Source organism: Eremomyces bilateralis (genome assembly GCF_010015585.1).
Source record: "Eremomyces bilateralis CBS 781.70 unplaced genomic scaffold P152scaffold_6, whole genome shotgun sequence".
Classification (NCBI taxonomy): Eukaryota; Fungi; Ascomycota; class Dothideomycetes; order Eremomycetales; family Eremomycetaceae; genus Eremomyces; species Eremomyces bilateralis.
Window position 1 is genome coordinate 879,858 of NW_022985072.1, and position 17,330 is coordinate 897,187.

General features: G+C 50.8%; 6 protein-coding genes across 6 annotated transcripts; 3 read left to right on the forward strand and 3 right to left on the reverse strand.

Annotated features, from left to right (window-relative positions):
- Positions 1 to 206: 206 nt before the first annotated feature.
- Positions 207 to 1,328, forward strand: P152DRAFT_457239 (CoaE-domain-containing protein). The gene has a single exon (XM_033679188.1). The coding sequence runs from the start codon at positions 335 to 337 to the stop codon at positions 1,157 to 1,159; it is 825 nt and encodes a 274-aa protein (XP_033535497.1). The 5' UTR covers positions 207 to 334; the 3' UTR covers positions 1,160 to 1,328.
- A 368-nt stretch (positions 1,329 to 1,696) lies between these two features.
- P152DRAFT_382571 (uncharacterized protein) lies at positions 1,697 to 2,800 on the reverse strand (the record flags this gene model as incomplete). The annotated part of the gene is made up of 5 exons (XM_033675763.1): positions 1,697 to 1,830; positions 1,895 to 1,962; positions 2,016 to 2,392; positions 2,485 to 2,552; positions 2,626 to 2,800. Coding segments are annotated over 5 exons (822 nt in total), but the record flags the coding sequence as incomplete, so codon positions are not given.
- A 3,013-nt stretch (positions 2,801 to 5,813) lies between these two features.
- P152DRAFT_295212 (uncharacterized protein) lies at positions 5,814 to 6,541 on the reverse strand. Its single transcript, XM_033675040.1, has 3 exons — positions 6,334 to 6,541; positions 6,068 to 6,280; positions 5,814 to 5,976 (listed from the first exon to the last, which is right to left on the reverse strand). The coding sequence occupies exons 1-3, from the start codon at positions 6,367 to 6,369 to the stop codon at positions 5,914 to 5,916; spliced, it is 312 nt and encodes a 103-aa protein (XP_033535499.1). The 5' UTR covers positions 6,370 to 6,541; the 3' UTR covers positions 5,814 to 5,913.
- A 536-nt stretch (positions 6,542 to 7,077) lies between these two features.
- On the forward strand, positions 7,078 to 8,869 carry P152DRAFT_295193 (uncharacterized protein). The gene has a single exon (XM_033675039.1). The coding sequence runs from the start codon at positions 7,360 to 7,362 to the stop codon at positions 8,695 to 8,697; it is 1,338 nt and encodes a 445-aa protein (XP_033535500.1). The 5' UTR covers positions 7,078 to 7,359; the 3' UTR covers positions 8,698 to 8,869.
- Positions 8,870 to 11,215: 2,346 nt separating this feature from the next.
- On the forward strand, positions 11,216 to 12,356 carry P152DRAFT_295329 (uncharacterized protein). The gene has a single exon (XM_033675041.1). It carries the CDS (start codon positions 11,587 to 11,589, stop codon positions 12,190 to 12,192), a length of 606 nt encoding a protein of 201 aa, XP_033535501.1. The 5' UTR covers positions 11,216 to 11,586; the 3' UTR covers positions 12,193 to 12,356.
- A 448-nt stretch (positions 12,357 to 12,804) lies between these two features.
- P152DRAFT_394232 (LuxS/MPP-like metallohydrolase) lies at positions 12,805 to 16,274 on the reverse strand (the record flags this gene model as incomplete). The annotated part of the gene is made up of 3 exons (XM_033676241.1): positions 12,805 to 13,364; positions 13,438 to 15,934; positions 16,026 to 16,274. 3 exons carry the CDS (start codon positions 16,272 to 16,274, stop codon positions 12,805 to 12,807), a joined length of 3,306 nt encoding a protein of 1,101 aa, XP_033535502.1.
- Between the last annotated feature and the right edge of the window lie 1,056 nt (positions 16,275 to 17,330).

Sequence of the window (17,330 nt, forward strand, 5' to 3'; positions counted from 1 at the left end):
TTGTGCTATTTACTGAACGTGAACATGACTAGTGTGAGTTGTGACTGCATGAACGTATGACGATGACCTACGGTGATGAAGACTTCGTTGTTGATTCAGCAGTACACGTAGTATGAATGTGTGGGCCACGTGATGGTCTCAGGGTCTGGCAGGGGAACTGGGAAAGGTACGTACCTGCCTAATGCCGGAGAGGCCCGCCCGGTGATCCTCGGCATTCGTCGTTGAGAATGGAGATATCAACAATCCATCCATTTAATCCTCACATTGCAGTAATGTAGAATTTGACTTCCTCAACTGTCCTTTCGACCTAAATTTCAACTCCCCGCCGCCCACCATGCTCATCCTCGGCCTGACTGGCTCCATCGCGACCGGCAAATCCACCGTCTCCAACATCCTCCGCTCCGCACCCTACAACCTCCCCATCATTGACGCCGACGTCCTCGCCCGCCAGGTCGTCGAGCCCGGCACCTCCGGATACAATCAAATCCTCGCATACTTCGGGCCCACGACCCCCGATCTCCTGCTCCCCGGCTCCGAATCCGGTGGCCCCAATGGCCCCGATGGGAAAGGCCGCCCGCTGAACCGCCCCGCGCTGGGTCGACGGGTGTTCGGGAACGAGCCGGACAAGGTGCGCGACCGGAAGAAGCTGGGGCAGATCATCCATCCGGCGGTGCAGCGGGAGATGTGGAAAGCGTTATTATACTATTATCTGACGGGGCGTTGGTGCGTGGTAGTGGACGTGCCGCTGCTGTTTGAGGGGGGCATGGACGCGATTTGTGGGTCGGTGATGGTGGTCGCAGTGAAGGATCCGGCGGTGCAAATGCAGAGGTTGATGGATCGAGACTCGTTTTTGACGGAGGAGGATGCGAAGAATCGGGTGATGAGTCAGGGGGACGTGAGGGAGAAGGCGAAGAGGTGTGAGGCTCGGGGGAAGGGGAGAGGGGTGGTGGTGTGGAATGATGGAGGTATAGAGGATTTGAAGAGTGAGATAGCTCGAGCAATGACAGAGGTACAGAGTGGGAGCCCGAAATGGTGGGCTTGGCTACTCCTGCTTTGTCCTCCCATGGGGGTTGGGGCGGGGTTGTACACGTATTTACGGACTTGGATCATTAGAAGGGAGTATTTAAAAGCGCAGGCGAAGGAGACGGCAAAGTTATGATAGATGCCCTGTGATGGCTCTATCATAAGGGCAAGGAGTTGAAGCAAAGTATCCGATTCATTTTAGTTACCGTACGGTACACAACCCAGAACCCCAGTATTCAGCATGGGAAAGCTGCCGCTTGAGACATCACCAACTGTCAAGTCATTCGCAATGATTTCCTACGTCCCCTTTGAAACATGGCCGTTGGCCGTTGGCCGTTATTGCCAACATATTGAGGCGTAGTTTGAGGCCCTTTCACAACATTTCTTTGTTGCCTCTGGTATTCTCGTCGAAACTACCGCCCTCCAACCCGCCGTTGCTTGAACCGGAGCTTGTGCTTGCTTTAGGCAAGGATTGAAGCTCGGTCACCATGGTCCCAGGAGCCGTATCAATTGCGTCTTCGACGGTAACAACCACGTCGGTGGTGACCTGCATGCCTGTCGTTGGGATCGGTGCAGACGAAGTTGTGCTTGTCACCCAGCTCTGTTTGTAAGGGTTCAAGAACGGAGGGAGCACATTTGCCCACCCCTTGGAGTTACTCAGGTCGGCAGGACTGGCAACCCTAGGGCGCTTCAACAACAGGCGCGGGAAGAACCGCTGCACAAGTGGCTTCAGGGAGATCAGGCTTGCGCATATGATACCAACATTTGCCTCTACGGCAGACCAGACAACAGCAGCGACGCCAGCATCTAGAATACTTGTAAGCAAGTGTGCATACGAAACGACTGTGGACCGGTCTTTGCTCGCACTTACTGGTTCCTTCCTTCCGGCCTGAAAAAGCTTGAACGAGCGTGAGCCTGAGTGTCGCGACAACACAGACGCTTGGTTGAGTGTTAGCAAACGTTCTATGCAACGAATGATTAGTTACACTCACGTTCCGCCAAGGCCGAAGATCACTAGGACGGTGTTCATCTGCCTCTTCGGCAACTGCAACTGCTTCACAACCGGCATGGGGAGAATCCAGATGATGAGGTCAGCGAGTAGGTTCACGCCCGCGGAGGTGAGCCAGTACACATTGAACGACATGCACGTGCCTTCAATGTCCATGGACCAGTACTTTGCAATGGGAACACACACAGTTCCACCACCTGCAATTCCCCATAGGGCTGCGAGGGTCAGGAGACCATAGAGTGCGTAACACCAACCTTGGACAATCGGGCAGCCCCAAAAGATACGGCAGTACTGGGTCACGATAGAGGTCTTGGTCAGGTTGACAGTAGCATGGTAGAGAATGTTGGAACTGATGAGCAGCTAGATGATCCAGTCAGTCAAAGTCTCAAGTCTCGGCGTTCAAGTCTCGGCGTTCAGGGGTAAACGATGATGATGATAGGGAGCGATGAGACGTACCTTTGCAGTGATGGGACGGATTGCATGCTCGATATCAGCGACGCCGAACTTGACTTCTTCGTTCCTCATGTACTCTAGCAATTTTGTTAATCATTGTGTGATCATGGAATTCCCACTGAGAAGAGTGAGGTACTTACGAGCAGTGATGACTGCAGTCATCCCGATGCTCACCAGCATAGACGCGGTTAGGATGAAATCTTCAGGGCCGACATGATGAAGGATATAGACCCTAGTAGCCCATCTCGCAATGATAAACAGAAGAGCAAGAGCAGTAATGACAAGGACGGGTGCCACTGCTGCAGCACGTAGCTCATGGCCACTGTCAATTGATCGGGCCACAGCCCGGGGCATAGGAGATTCTGGGTTCATGATTCGAACCATGCGAGAAGCGGAGACAAGGAAGAAGTTGTTGTGAAAGGAAGGCGGATGGGGTAAAGTAGAGAGAAGAGGGGGAGATGAAGAGGGAGGGGAGGTGGGGAGGAAGTAGAGAAGTGGTAGAGAGGAGAGTAGAGAAGGAAAACTGAGAATATTAACCCATTTGTGTGGAGGTCAATTACTCACTAGAGTTTCGGTGTTGTTATTGGATTATTTTGATATGGCCAACTTTATGTGAGGTTTCGCAGAGAGGATGTCCTCAGGCAAGCTAGACTGCAATAGATGTGATATCGGACGGGCCTGGGCGGTTGCCGCGATTTACACTCCAAGGAGCGTAGGCCCCAAGCATGTGTTCTAATAACACAAAGATGCTTTTCATGGTTCAGAGGGCATTGTGAAAGTGACAGGATACTGGCTGTGGCGAGTCTCCATGCCGCTTGGAACCAAATACCCCCCTTGCCTTAGAGATTGGATAGTACTCTTGGTTCAAGGCAATGGAGAGAAAGGACTGAACAGAAAGCCGAACCACACTTGGATCATTAGCTCGCTTGATCCTAGGAGCAAATCACATGAATATCTACCTTTTGTAATAGACTTGCATAGAATTTCCTAAATGGAATGAATATCATCGTTAGGGTTAGCGTTCGAGGACCACAGCCTAGCGGCAGCATTCGATATATTATTGAATAGGGCCATTTGGCCTTCCAATCATCGAAGCCGCTCGCCATTGAGAAGATATAGTTTGGCATGAGCTTCAAGTACTCAACAGCTTTTGGTAAATCAGCAGTCTGCTGAATATGATGCTAAAGTTCACTGAACCAACTCATGGTTTTCCTCAACTTTGGAACCAAAAGCACAGGCAACCTATTATGTTGGAGACTGAAGTCTAGGTACTTCTGTCTGCAAACGGGTGCAGTGAGGTCCTGACACGTAACAAGAAACAGTCTCCATCATTCTTGGAAGCAATCCGTTTAAAGATAAAGCAATGCGAACCATTGGCAAACTGGATCGGCGGTAGTAAGGCGGATATAGCTTGCAAACCGCGGCAATTTTAGTCTAATAGATCAATATACGCCTATGATAACAAAGGCAAAATGCAGCTATGCATTCGTCATTGAAATTGAGAGCAGCATAGTGATTGGTGCTAGCAAAATAATCCAATTTCCCTTGCAGAGTATGGATTAGTCGCTCTGCCGCGATGTACTCATGTGTCGTTTGACATGGCTCCGCCAGGACGGTTCAGTGTAACACTCCATAGACCATGAGTATCGCTTAGAGATGAGCTCTTCACAAGAGCCAGGGCACCATAATCGCCATTTTGTGATGCTCGCAGGCCAAGGAAATGGGGATAAATTATATGGAAACATCATACTATATATAGTTCAGTCCATCCGTGTCACTACCCGAAAAGGGGGTCGGCCAAATCGAATGAACTTCGATCTACAACTGCATTGGCTCCTGATACAGTCCCTTGTAGTTGAAGCTGATGGCGGGACTTGTATCGCTCGGTGCCTATTGGAGTGCTTTAGGGGTAAAATCGATATTATAAGGGAGGAGCTGTGGTTGCTTGGAGGTAACCCCGATTGCATCAGCTGTTGATTAGATCCCTAGGAAGGGAGGTATCTAATAAGACTGGAGTTACGTTTGTCGCAGCCAAGGGACTAAACTCCTTTTGCATCATTTTAAATTCTTTGTAGTATCTAGAACTGTTGTCACCTCCGCCCCTCCCAAGTCCGAAAGAGAACAGGAGGCAAGGGGTACAAGGCGACAAAGACGACTAGGATCTTGCTTGCACTTCCAATTGAAGTTGCATCCGATGAAGCATCCTCTCTCATAATCTTCAGTGCTTGCAGTGTCTAGAACCGTTCTCATCTCCACCCGTGCCGTTAGAGCATGGGACGACAAGATACCATCGGCGCCTGAATGGTGCCTTCGCATCATGATCCGTTTGTTTATGATCCTTTCGTTCTTCCCCAAACTCAAGTTGGTGGTTATGTTCGCCACAGTTCCCCAAGGAAACATGCAAACAGGTAGTCAGACATCTTAGCCGAGCGACAGGAGCCAAGTCTTCTAAGACGCAATTTCAGAGCCGATTTTTCGCATTGAAAACATCCGAGCAACTTCTGATCTTGCTCCCACAGTTTTCTCCCCCGGTGTTCACCAGTGGCAGGCGTCAAAGGCGACTGAAGCTGTTTTTGGTGTCGTACTTTCGCTTCCAAGCATGGAACCATCATACAAGGAAAATCTCTAGTCAGGACTTGTTCGGGACCATCACTGTCTGCACCGTGTTGTGCCCTTAGACTAGCGCTGGCCAGTCCTTTGAAGGCAATTGGATGCAGGGTGGACTTTTAGAGTCGCGCTTTCGCTCCCGAGCCTCTCTGAATCTTCAGTTCCTCATATCACGTTCCAGCTTGAGTGTTCAGATGTATTCCTGTTTCTCCAACAGACATATGCAGCTAAGCACCCGGGTGGGCGCATGAACGTGTGGCGTGCGGTAGGGGTGAACTGCTCAGGCGGCCAGAGATCCAGTGAGTTGGGGAGTCGTGTTGGGTGTCGTGCTTTCCCAATTTTAGGAGATATCTGACGGCAGGAACCATATAGTATCTAGATGTTATGACTCGGACAACTCTTCGAATATCCCACACTCCTCGTCCCTGGATTCGGCTTTATAAAGGGACCTACAAGTATATTCGAATCCAATATTGCACTCACAGGAATTGAATGAAAATTCGCTAACAATAGGCAGACTTTTAGATAACAAGGCTTGGAGACCAAACGGAGCAAACATGATATACTCTGCAAGGAAGCGGACCTGGATAACAGGACTTGGACACCAAACACAGCAAGCATGAAAAACTCTACAAGGAAGCAGACATCGACTTGATATGAAAACCATAATTAGGAATGCTAAGTGACTTACTGACTGGCATGTATGCAGGTGCTTCCTAGATCATAGACCTGAAAAATCGCTCACGGTGCACAGGAGCCCTCGAAGAAGGCAAATTTATGGTCTCACAAATGAAACCTCCGCTTACTGGCCCGAGATCCGACTATCGGTGCGACTTGGCTCCATCGACCGCAAACGGTGCCAAAATCCTTGGAGCTGGACTCCGCTGTCAAGCAAGTTAACTCGATCAGCTTGTGCTTATGTGGGAAGAATCAAAGGCCTGAAAAACAGCGCTCGAAATGCGATATGTCACGTACCCGGTTGTTTGGGACAAGATCGAAGTACCCGCCTTGTCCACACGATCCACTCTCCAGTTCAGTGAATGGCCCATCACGGGAAGTAGCATGCGTGGAGTCGACGGCACATGTCACCCGAAGACGTGTGTCCCGCAATAGCAACGCTTCATGCGAAAGTGGTGAGTATGATTTGTCATGTTGACCGATGGAGTGGCGGATATGGCGACTGATTTTCTACACCTGGTTAGAATTACGGTGAGGGGAATTGGAGTATTTGATATACTTACATGTCTCAGATCCGGGGAATAGAAATATTCCTCCATTCGTAAAGTGGGGACACAAACATCCGGACCGACACTTGTATATCCGCTGCTTCAGATACGTGTACCTGGCCGCGTGCCTGGGATCGCCGTGGGTTCACATCCCTTCCGCAATGGAGTTAGTGTGGCACCAAATTCTTAAGTATCGAGGACATCGAGTTCTCAGGTTTTCGAGTCTGAATGTTGGTTGTTGCATTGCGCGGATGTGCAGATCATTCAGTCACGTCAAAGAGACACGTGCTTGTGACGTGCGGTCGAGACGGTGAACGACTGACACCTCTCAGGAGAATTAGCAGCCAGTCTGCTTCCGACCAAGGGAAAAGGATGAAAGCCGCTGCCATTAGGGGATGAGGGACGGAGGAAGCAACTCAGTCGCCTTTCCATGTCCCTATATGTGCTCGCAGCTCCGCTCGCCTTCTTCTCAGGTATGTTTGCAAACATTGTATTCTGAATTTCCTCCACGTGCATTGTTGGCAAGCCTGGTACCGCCTCAGGCGGCAACTGGAAGTGCACGCAAGGCGATGCACTGATACAACTACTATTCACCCACCATCCAACTCTAGATGATCTAACCAACAGAAATTCAGTCTTTAGACCCCCGGCTGCTCCTCTCCGAGCATTGGTGAGCGTTCACCATTGCCATCGGCAGTTGTCTTGATTTTGGCGTTGAGCTTCGGAACGAATTCAGTTATACAACTTCTTTCGAATGAAGCTCCAGACTTCACACATCAGGATGGTACAATCGCACAACCATGCTGTGCGGAACCAGTGGTATACCGTTCCCATGCTGAGTGTCAGAGGCAACTGCTGATATGCACAGTTTCAGGAGGCATAAGTGCCGAAACGAAGATCGGACAGGGCACTACGCATATTTCAGTGCCTCGGATTGCCTTGAAGGGCGAGAGACCAGAGACAGAGGGAACGCTCCTTCCCGTGGAGTGCCTCAACAGGAGCGTAGCGTTGTGGTCAGGCGACACTCTCGACACCAACAAGATGGACTTGGAGAAAAACGGAACGGAACTACCTCCTAAGCAAGGTTTTCGACTGACACGAGCATTTCGGTTCGATTACGTGACGACGTACCGAGCCCTGTTCTCGACAGTTTCGCTGGCGAATATAATCGCCATGGCCATCGTATTGACCAACTGTGAAAGACAGGATGGCTGGAAGTTCAACGATATACTTGGCACCGCTGTCGCCGCCAATGCTACCGCGGCGATTATCTGTCGCAACGAGCTCTTCGTCAACCTTCTCTTCAGTATTGCCACCGCGGTGCCGCGTTCTGCCCCGATCCGGATCCGGAAGCGAGTGTGCCAGGTCTACCATTATGGTGGTATCCACAGCAGTGCCGCCGCAGCAGCGACAGGGTGGTATATCGCGTTGGCCGCTTCGACGGCGTACACAACCCGCTTCAATCGAACCCTACGCGGCTGGACTATCGTGTCCTTATCCTCAAGCATCGCTTGCATTCTTGTCATGATGTGTATTTCAGCCATGCCTTTCATTCGATCCAACTTGCACAATTGTTTCGAGCGCATTCACCGATTCGGCGGCTGGATATGCATAGTTCTCTTCTACACTCAATTCTTTCTCTCCACCATCTGGTTCCCCGATACCAGCACTGGCTCCACGATCATCAAAAGACCCGCGTTCTGGCTCTTAGCGGTCACCACAGCTTGCATAATCTGGCCGTGGATCAACACGCGAAAGAGGCCGGCAAAAGTGGAAAAGCTCTCGCCGCATGCCATCCGTGTCCACTTCCGAGGTCTCGTCCATTCGTGCATGGGAATCCGCATCGCCATTAACCCGTTGAACCAACATCATGCGTTCGCAACCATTCCCGAAATGGAAAACGATTATCCGAGTTTCAGCGTAATAATTTCCAACGCCGGTGATTGGACACATCGGATCATTACTTCGCCGCCGTCTCATTTCTGGATTCGGGGACTGCCAGTCTTCGGGGTCCTTCGCCTAGCAACCATATTCAGCCCGGTGCTAGTGGTGGCGACAGGTTCTGGCATCGGTCCATGCCTCGGATTGTTCGTCAATGCTCCTCACCTCAAATGCCGGGTACTTTGGGTGACGAGAAGCCCTGAGAGCATGTTCGGCAGCCGAATCATTCAGAGCGTCCTCCAGGCAGATCCAAATGCTATCATTATCGATACCGGCGTCTCTAGGAGACCGGATCTCATCAAGACAACCTATGAACTCTATGTCGAGTCAAATGCTGAGGCGGTATTCTGCATATCGAATCAGAAGTCGACAAGGGAGGTGGTTGGGGCGATGGAGAGGCGCGGCGTTCCTGCGTACGGCCCAATATGGGATTCATAATCGGTGGTCTACTGTGATAGACGTAATATACCGACAGAAACGCAGGTCTGCGGAAGATACATGTTCTGAAAGCAACATCTTGGCGATATTACTGCTTGCAAAATATGGGGGCTTGGTATTTGCGATAGGAAGTTATGACAAGACAAGAGGTCTCAGAAAGGGAAATGCATAGATGAAGCGGGAGTAGCTGTATATTACTGATTCAGGAGAGCGAAAGGTATCTATACAGACCTTACGTAACAAATGAACATACCTTAGTGATACAATAGGTACTGGTGCAAAGGATAGGATTGATGTTCAGCAAGCGGTAAGACAATAGAGACTTGACACAAGCATAAGAGTACTAACGCGCAACATATTCATCCACGGCATAATCCGAACGCTGACTACGGGTTGGAATCTGGAAACAAAGGCATGATGAAAGCCTTGAAATGGAACGCAGCAAGGGGCAAGACAATGATCGAGGGACGAAAAAGGAGAACCACGTTATTGCTACTGACCGGCTGACTGCATAATGCAATTGGAAACTCCATCTGCCCGAAAGAGTCGGATAGCTCATAGCATAATAGACGAATCCGTCAGACAGACTGAAACCGTCGCCTCCAACAACCTCTTTCATGACTGATCGCTAGGTTGCAATCGGTCCGGCCGACCCCTCTCTGTATCAGATTGGTTTCGACTTCCCGATCTTCTCCGCGGCGCACCGATCAACAACATCCACGACGCAAATGACCGAACAATGGGACAAAGAAGGGTCCATCAACTTCCCTATCCAGCGCGCATATGTAGCGGTAGACTCAATGGCAGCGACGGAGCGGGCGTCACGAGAACAATAGACCAGCAAGCTACATGGACGATGTCATGCGGGCACAGCTGAAGAGCAACGGGGAGGGAGGACATGAACGGGCCGATGGGATGAAGCACAATTGGGACCGAACTGCAGACCAGAGGTGCAGGAGATGCAGGACTTAAATGATGGGCAATGTGGGAATTCGGAATTGGGATGGATTATACGCTAGTGCGGTGCGCTATAGGTGTAAGTTGCGCCAATCAGCGAGCTGGTGGGGATAGATGGAATCTTTTGCAACTTTTTTGTCTCAAGAGCCCGAAACAGGGGCATGGATTCAGTTGTGGAGGCTGTGGATGGTGATGGCGTCTCATGGGGGAATGGAGATCTAGCCTGGCGCTTCCAATGGGCCGAGAATATGGAATAGGCACTGTAAAGTTTGGTGGACTGTCTTGACAAGTTGAACTGTGCACGCAGGAAGTCTTGAATTTGGACCGTACCTTACTGTATTAGACTATATTAACCTGTGCGTGCCTGCATGGTGCTTCAATGGAACTGATAGTTATTGATATTGGTAGTTATTAATAATAACTGAATCCTCCCCCGAGTCCCGACTCCGTCCCAGTATTTCTGCGACAAATTGTAGAGCACGTGACAGGGGCTGCAGGCCAAGCAGCTAATGAGAGGACAAGAAAGCGGGATTTGGAATTGCCTCGCAGGAAGCCAAGCGTAAGCGCGAAATCTAAGGCTCCAAGGCCAACATGCCACTTCCACTTCACCGAAATCCTTTGATACAATTGACCTCCACATCAATCTTCCTCTCCCTGATCCCTCACACCTTTCATACCACACACCCTTCACCTCCAATTCTCATTCCCCAAATGACATCTGCACAGTATTTGTCACTCCGTAGTTTGGAATTGACCGTTTACTTTGTACCGTCCCAACTTCCATATCCCCCCATTCGTTCTGGCCTCTGGAACTAGTCCACCACTCCACCACTCCACCCAACCTACATCTAAGTCCTAGATCCGTCTCATTGGTGTCGGGGATATTTGGAAATGCCGCTATGGATCCTTCGGTCTGACGATTTGAACATTTCGAAGAGAGTGGCTTGCCTAGAGGATCCCTCGAGGAAGGCGGATGCTCTCAAATCGTCCAATGCGATCTGGAACCGTCATCGGATTCCCAGTGGCACTACATGATGACTGACGCCGCATGCTTGTTTGATACTGGACCACATCTTCGGGAATCGGGTCGGTCTGCGACTCGATGTGTGTGCGATTGTCGTTGCTGGCAACGGAGATTTGGCCCTCTGAGATGTAACGAGGTGACGCTGCGGCGTGGTAAAGAACGGTAGGTACAGTTAGGATTCCATCATGCATCACTTTTCCAACTCTTCCCCATCCTCGCCCGCTCGGCAACTTTTTTTTTCTTTGACCGTCATTGGCTTGGATTCCCCTTTTGTGTGTAATTCGGCGTCTATTTGATATTTTGCCTCTCCCGCTACCTTTCCTGTCTATCTGAGTTGAAAGGCACGAGTCATCTCCACATCAAATTTGTACCAGTCAATGGAAGCGAACCGTTCCATATCGTCCTGTGTTCCTCGCTCGAGCATTTGACTTCTTGAGATCCGTCTGGGTTCCATCATCCTTCAAATACCGTGATACTGTCATTTCGGGACACGAGTCGAAACCACAACATCGACATTCCGAGTACACTGAAAAACTCTCCGCCTGGCCGAGTGTACGACGTCGTGTTTGATTCCTACGATCCTTCGAACTTTACCCCTGCGCCATCTCTGTCGTCTTTGTGCTTGAAAAAGAGAGGATTCCGTCCTAGATGTCCACACCAACTCAATAGTCTCGTGAATTCTGCCTGGAGGCCTTCTCATCTTCTATCCTCACTTAACCACCACCATCGCCCTATCACTTCATCACCATGGCCGGTCATAATCAGCAATACCCCCTCCACCAAACCCACCAAATCAGCCAACCCGGCCAAACCCAGCCAACGCGGTATCCCCAGTACCAACCTCACTCTGAGCAGATGCCCAAACCACATCCATACTTGCCGCCAGCCCTTCTCTCTTCAATCGAATCATGGGCTCGATCTCTGCCGAACCGGCCGCCATCACAGGGTTCTCCATCGGGAATATCGTCGACAGGATCCGCATCGACAGCGGGACCCGGGACATCGTCCTCGCAAAGCTCACCGACGATGCCTGTACCACCCCCAAGGCCACTTTCAACTTCATCGGATCCCGCGGTCCAGGCATATCTGGCATTCAAGATGTCGTTGTTGCAGCGTCAGGACGTTGCGTAACCTTCAGATGCGGTATCCACAGCAAGGCATACCTTATGAACTGCCAGAACGCTGCTAGCTTTGCCGATGTTGGATCCCGTTATTGGAAGGAATTTCAGACCGATCGGTCCTCTCTCCCTCGCAAAGATGCTGCGCGTGGGACGTTCGTTTCGGCGCATTGCTATCGACGATACGCTTTCTCTCCTCGAGAGGATGGTTCCAGGCCTTGCCTCACGTCCATGCAAAGATCGCCGGCCACTAATAAGGAACTGAAGGGGCAATATATTCCCAACCCGGATCCGGCGATCCAGTTTCAATTAGACAGACTTGTCGTATGTCGAATTCGGACGTCCACGGCCGCCCTTTCCATGACATCACGACGACCCCGGACTATACATGGTTAAATTTTCCATCCTCCTCTGCCTTCCTCGGCGGTTCATTCTGGAAACCACCACGATTTGCCGAAGGACAATGGATCTGGGATATTCATATACTAATTATCATGGCGCTGGTTGCTCATTCTTCATGTCCTCAACACCTCGTTGCTCTGTCCTTGTTGTATGATCACGGGAACCACCTGAAGCACCTTGAGTCGCGAGAGGCGGAACCCTGAACTCTGGATGTCACTCGGCATGGAAGGCCTCATTTGGCAGGTCGGCGTAATTTTATGTTAGATGGATTGGAATTTGGAAACGTAAATAGCTTACTTCATACAACTGCACATAGTTAGAATGCGGTCTACACTCGCTCTGTGTATTGTGTGGAATCGAATCGATATTTGCTTATTGGCGATCGAACTTCCTTTTCCTCCATTTATCAGCTATGCTCTAGTTGGCATTAAATGCACCGCGATACAATTATCGTCATATGGGATCTCTGATCGACCTTCGACCTGGCCATACCACTGATCCCTTGCCATCAAAATAATCCAAGTGCCTTGATTTTCTTGCCTGAAAGTCACCAATCACGGAGTCCTAGAGTGTGCGTAGATATATCCTGGAGCCGTATCTTCCACCTCACAACTTCGGTTCCAGCTCCTCAAAGAAACTCAAATCTTGAACCGGCACTGCCGCCGCGCTCATCGGCAATCCAGCCTTGAACAGTCGAATGTCTTCGATCAACGTCGGCTCCCCGTTCGCAAGTACCAGCGCCTCCTCGTCCGCCTCGGGTGCCTGGGCTTTCTCGCCAGCTGCGCCGACGTCCACGAGCACCTTCCCAAGCACGTCCTTTCCTTGCTCAAGAATGCCCGCCGCGGCAGTCTCGTCCATCCCTGCATCCTTGACGAGATACGCGCGCACGGCGCCCAAGATAGTAGCGTGGTCGCCGCTGGCAACGTCGATGTCTTGGAACCGTTCGGCGAGCTTGGATGCGTCAGAGGGGACGTTGGCGGCTTGGAATAACTGCGCGAGAAGCGCGAGGAGCGCGGTGGTCTTGTCGGCGGGGCTGGAGATGTTCTGGGCGCGAAGGTGGACGGTGAGTTTGGCGCGGGTGGGCGACGCCGGGCTAATATACTCGTTGTAGAAGGCGATGATGTCGGATTTGGTAAGGTTGGTGATGTAGGTGGCGCCGATTTCATCTAAACGGGTAGTGTTAGTGGACTGGATAAGAAACAGTATTGACGACCGGTGGAGGGGCAAATAACTACTTACGTTCTAGGAAATCAAACCGTTCGCTCAGGATATGCGTCGTGAACCGGTCTGTCTCAGAAGAGAGATTCTTCAGCCGTTCCAAGCGCCGGTTGATAATGGCCCTCTTATGTTTCTCGAATTGGATGTCCGTCATTTCCTCCAACCGCTTGCCAAGAGACTGCAAGAAGACCTCGATCCGCTTCTCTAGGTACTCTGGCGAGCGCTCGCTTTGGATCAACACCCGGAATCCGAGAAGTCCATCGATTGCAATCATAGTGCTCCATACGATGTATCCCAGTTGCTCTTTGGTTCGGAGTTGGTCGAACGATGGCTCATCGGCGATTTGCGCAAACAAGCCGACTTTGGCTCGCATCACGCGGTCATATTGGTTGCCCGCGTAGACATGGAGCTCGATGCAATTGTTTACATTTGCCGGGTCCCTGAGCGTTTTCTCATGCCGGAAATTGCTTCCAGGGGGGAAGACAAGCGAGCGTCGCAGAGGCCACTGAGATCTCGGGAGTCGCTGTGGCCGGAGAATGGTCTCGATTAGGCTTGCCATCTTCAGAGCGTCTTCCTTGTAGAGGTTGCCGTGGGCGAGAATCTCGGTATGGAATTGGCCTAGAAGTAGGGGGTGCATTTGTCGTACGTCGTCGATGGTTACTGCGTCCATCTCGGCGAGGAGCTGGTCATTGGACCAGAAGCGTTCGACAATCAGCGACCTGAACAGTCCTCCGATCTGTTGATACGGCTGCTGCAGTTCCAGGTTGCGGTATCCCCTGGTCAACCGCTCTTTGAGAATGTCGAATCGGTCTTGTCGTATGTCGAGGTCCCGCATCGCCGTCAGCACCTTCTCCAATAGCACAGGCATCTTGTCGTTGTAGCCGTGGACGAGGATCTTCACCCCCAGGGTGCTTATTGCTTCGCCGCAGTCCAGGCCTGCAATCTCTGCCGCATAAACGTATTCAACCAGCTCGTCTCTCACCAGTTCGATGTACAACTGCTGGATGACAGCGTTGCGGGCCGAGATAAAGGCCAAGGGTGTTCGTAAGAGCACATGGAAGAAGGCTTTGGGCACCCAGAACCTGTCGTCCTTCTTGTGCCATAAGCGCATATTCTCCTCATTTCGAAGAAGACTGGGGAACTTTGAGGGTTCTGCGACCTCCTTCTTTTCCACATCAAGTCTAGTCGGGACGAATTCATTAGGCATAGGAAGATGTAACTCCGGCGCTCGATGACAGGACGATGCCTTTGAGGCTTTGTGTATTCGCTCGAGGAATTCCAGCGGAATCTTCTCAGCTGTATATTCAGTGCCATACCACTTCTCTTTCTGGTTCCAGACACCCGGGTATTTCTGGCTAACAAGGAGCATCCGGAAGTTGTCCGGCCGCAAGTGGCGCAGCCCATTCTGAATGGCCTCCGGGTTGAAATGCCTGATAATCGACGATCCGCTGAGGATGTGGTGTGGTTTGAATGGCTTTTGCATCTTTGAACTAAGCTGGCTTGTGGTCTTCATGGCTCGACTCTTCTGCTTGAACCGGAAGTCCACTTCTGCAATTCCCTTGAGTTCATCGACTACCCACTTTTGGGGTGCAGTTTCGGTCAAGATAGAGATGTACTGGAAGATGACGAGAATCACCTCTTGGTAGTTCTCCAGGCCTTGCTCAGTCAGACTGACCGAGATGTTGAAGAGGGCTGATCCGGGGCAAATCTCATTCATGCCGGCTCCCAATCCACTGGCCCAGCCTTTGTTTTTGAGGTATGCAAGTATGCTTCCAGGACCTTCATGTCCGATCAAGTGTGACAAGTATCGGCTAGGATGCGATTCGTACAAGTGCTCCTCGTCTGGGTACGGGAAGGACAGTTCCAGTGAACGCATATCAAAGACCGGTTTAGCAAAGACCTGGACGCATAGTTCATTCTCAGTGAGTGGGGAGATGTCCCATCGCAATCGAGGGAGCATCTTGTTCTCTACTGCCGAAAACATTTCCGTTACCCATTGCTCCAAGGTATCAAGACTCTCTAGTCCAAGAAGCGCCAACTTCATCCGGTTGGCAGAGTAGTGAGTGTGGTAGAATTTCATGAACTCATCCCTGATCCGGACGCCCCGTGCAATCGGATCATCATGGAGAGTCTTATAATTGCCGGTAGAGAAATGATTGTAAGGATGTTTGGGGTTTGATAGAGACTTGTTGATCTGATGGAGCCTCCAGTTGTCACTCTGGAGATTCTTCTTGTTTTCCGAATCAACAGCCCGCAGCTCCCTGTCCAAGGTCTCCTCCAGGAACAGAGGTTCGATGAAGAACTGTGCAAACCGGTCGAGCGCACCATGCAGAGGGGACTCAACGCCACCGGTTGCAAGATTAGTCTGGCTCGTTGACGCCGAGCCAGGTGCCGAGTCCGCATGAGACGAAGACGCTGCTACCTCGAAGAAGAAATTGGTCGAGGTGGATGCAGTATATGCATTCGAACTTCCGGAATTGGAATTCAGATATTCATGATAGTCGTTCTCACGCGGATACTATGCCGTGATGTTAGTATCCATACGAGAATGTGCCTTTGATCGAATCAAATCAATGATCGAAAACACCATCGGACGTTGGCATGCTAACCTTCTTGGTTCCCATGAACAGCACGTGCTCAACGGCGTGTGCCAATCCAGGCATATCCGCCGCGTCGCTAAAGCTGCCAATATTGACATCGAGCGATGCGCTGGCCTTGTCCGTCTCTGGATCATGTATCAGAAGCGCCTCGAGCCCATTTGGAAGCTTGATGACCCTATATGATCGATTATCCAGCTCCGGTCGTTCAATATCCTCCGCCACCCGTTCTACCAGGCGGGTTTTCGTGGGCTCGTTCATCATGTCCATGGCGGCTTTACCGTGGGACCAGTTCGATGTGCAGGTGAATCCGCGATGCTGCCGGCATGAAAGATGTGATTGAACAGTTCTAAGACGAAGAAAACGACAGAGTGGTGTTGTCGACGATCTAGGAAGCTTGCTGGCCAGCGAGTGGTTGGTGAGCTTGGGAATGTGTGGGGACGGAGTGAGCGAGAGAAGCCGACGATGTTGTCGGTAATATCTGAATCTTGTTTGACCCAGCGAGAACTGATCCGATGATAGACACAAAGAATTACCAGCTGGCTGCCTGTATGACAATGACAGTAGTCGCATCGAACTTCGTATTTCATGCGCTAACACGGCATAGACCATAGGCAGACAAGAAAGAAAAATGAGTTGTGGAATGAGGGAATGAGGCTGACGATTGAACCCCAGTCGCGGCAAACTCGAGGTCGTGTCCGCTAACGGCTTGCTATTGTACTTTTCGTGGCAATCCGGAAGAGATGTCTTTGTATAACATCCAATAAAATTAATAAAATATATAGGTATTGTTCTTACAATCCTCCGCTCCCATCCTTCACGGATGAATCCAGTTGAGACGGGACGGGCCTCGATGCCCGTGAGACATGATATGTACCGCAACGATGAATGCAGCGTCGTATTCAACGAGCATGGAGGATCATGGAGGATCGGGAAGTGGTTGAATCGTGATGTTGCCCCCGAACTGCTCTTTATGAGCAGTGCAGACTGCAGATTTCCCCCATGCAGCCTGGAAGCCTGGGCGGGTAGAGACATGTCTCACAGGAACACGGCTTCTCAGCCCCTAGATGGTGCATATATTATGGAATTAAACTTGCGTGCACGACACACAATGCATGTCGAGGCCTCTTCTTTCTCGGAAGCCTCGAATCGAAACTTCACAAAGACATTGTCAATTGTGCATACCACCAGACAGATCCGACTAGCTAGGTGAAAGAATAATCAATGTTGCCCAACTCACGCGCTCAAAACGTTCAGACGCTTATGAATATCACCATACTTTCACAAGCGCTTCGTGCCACCATGTAGACTCGACGC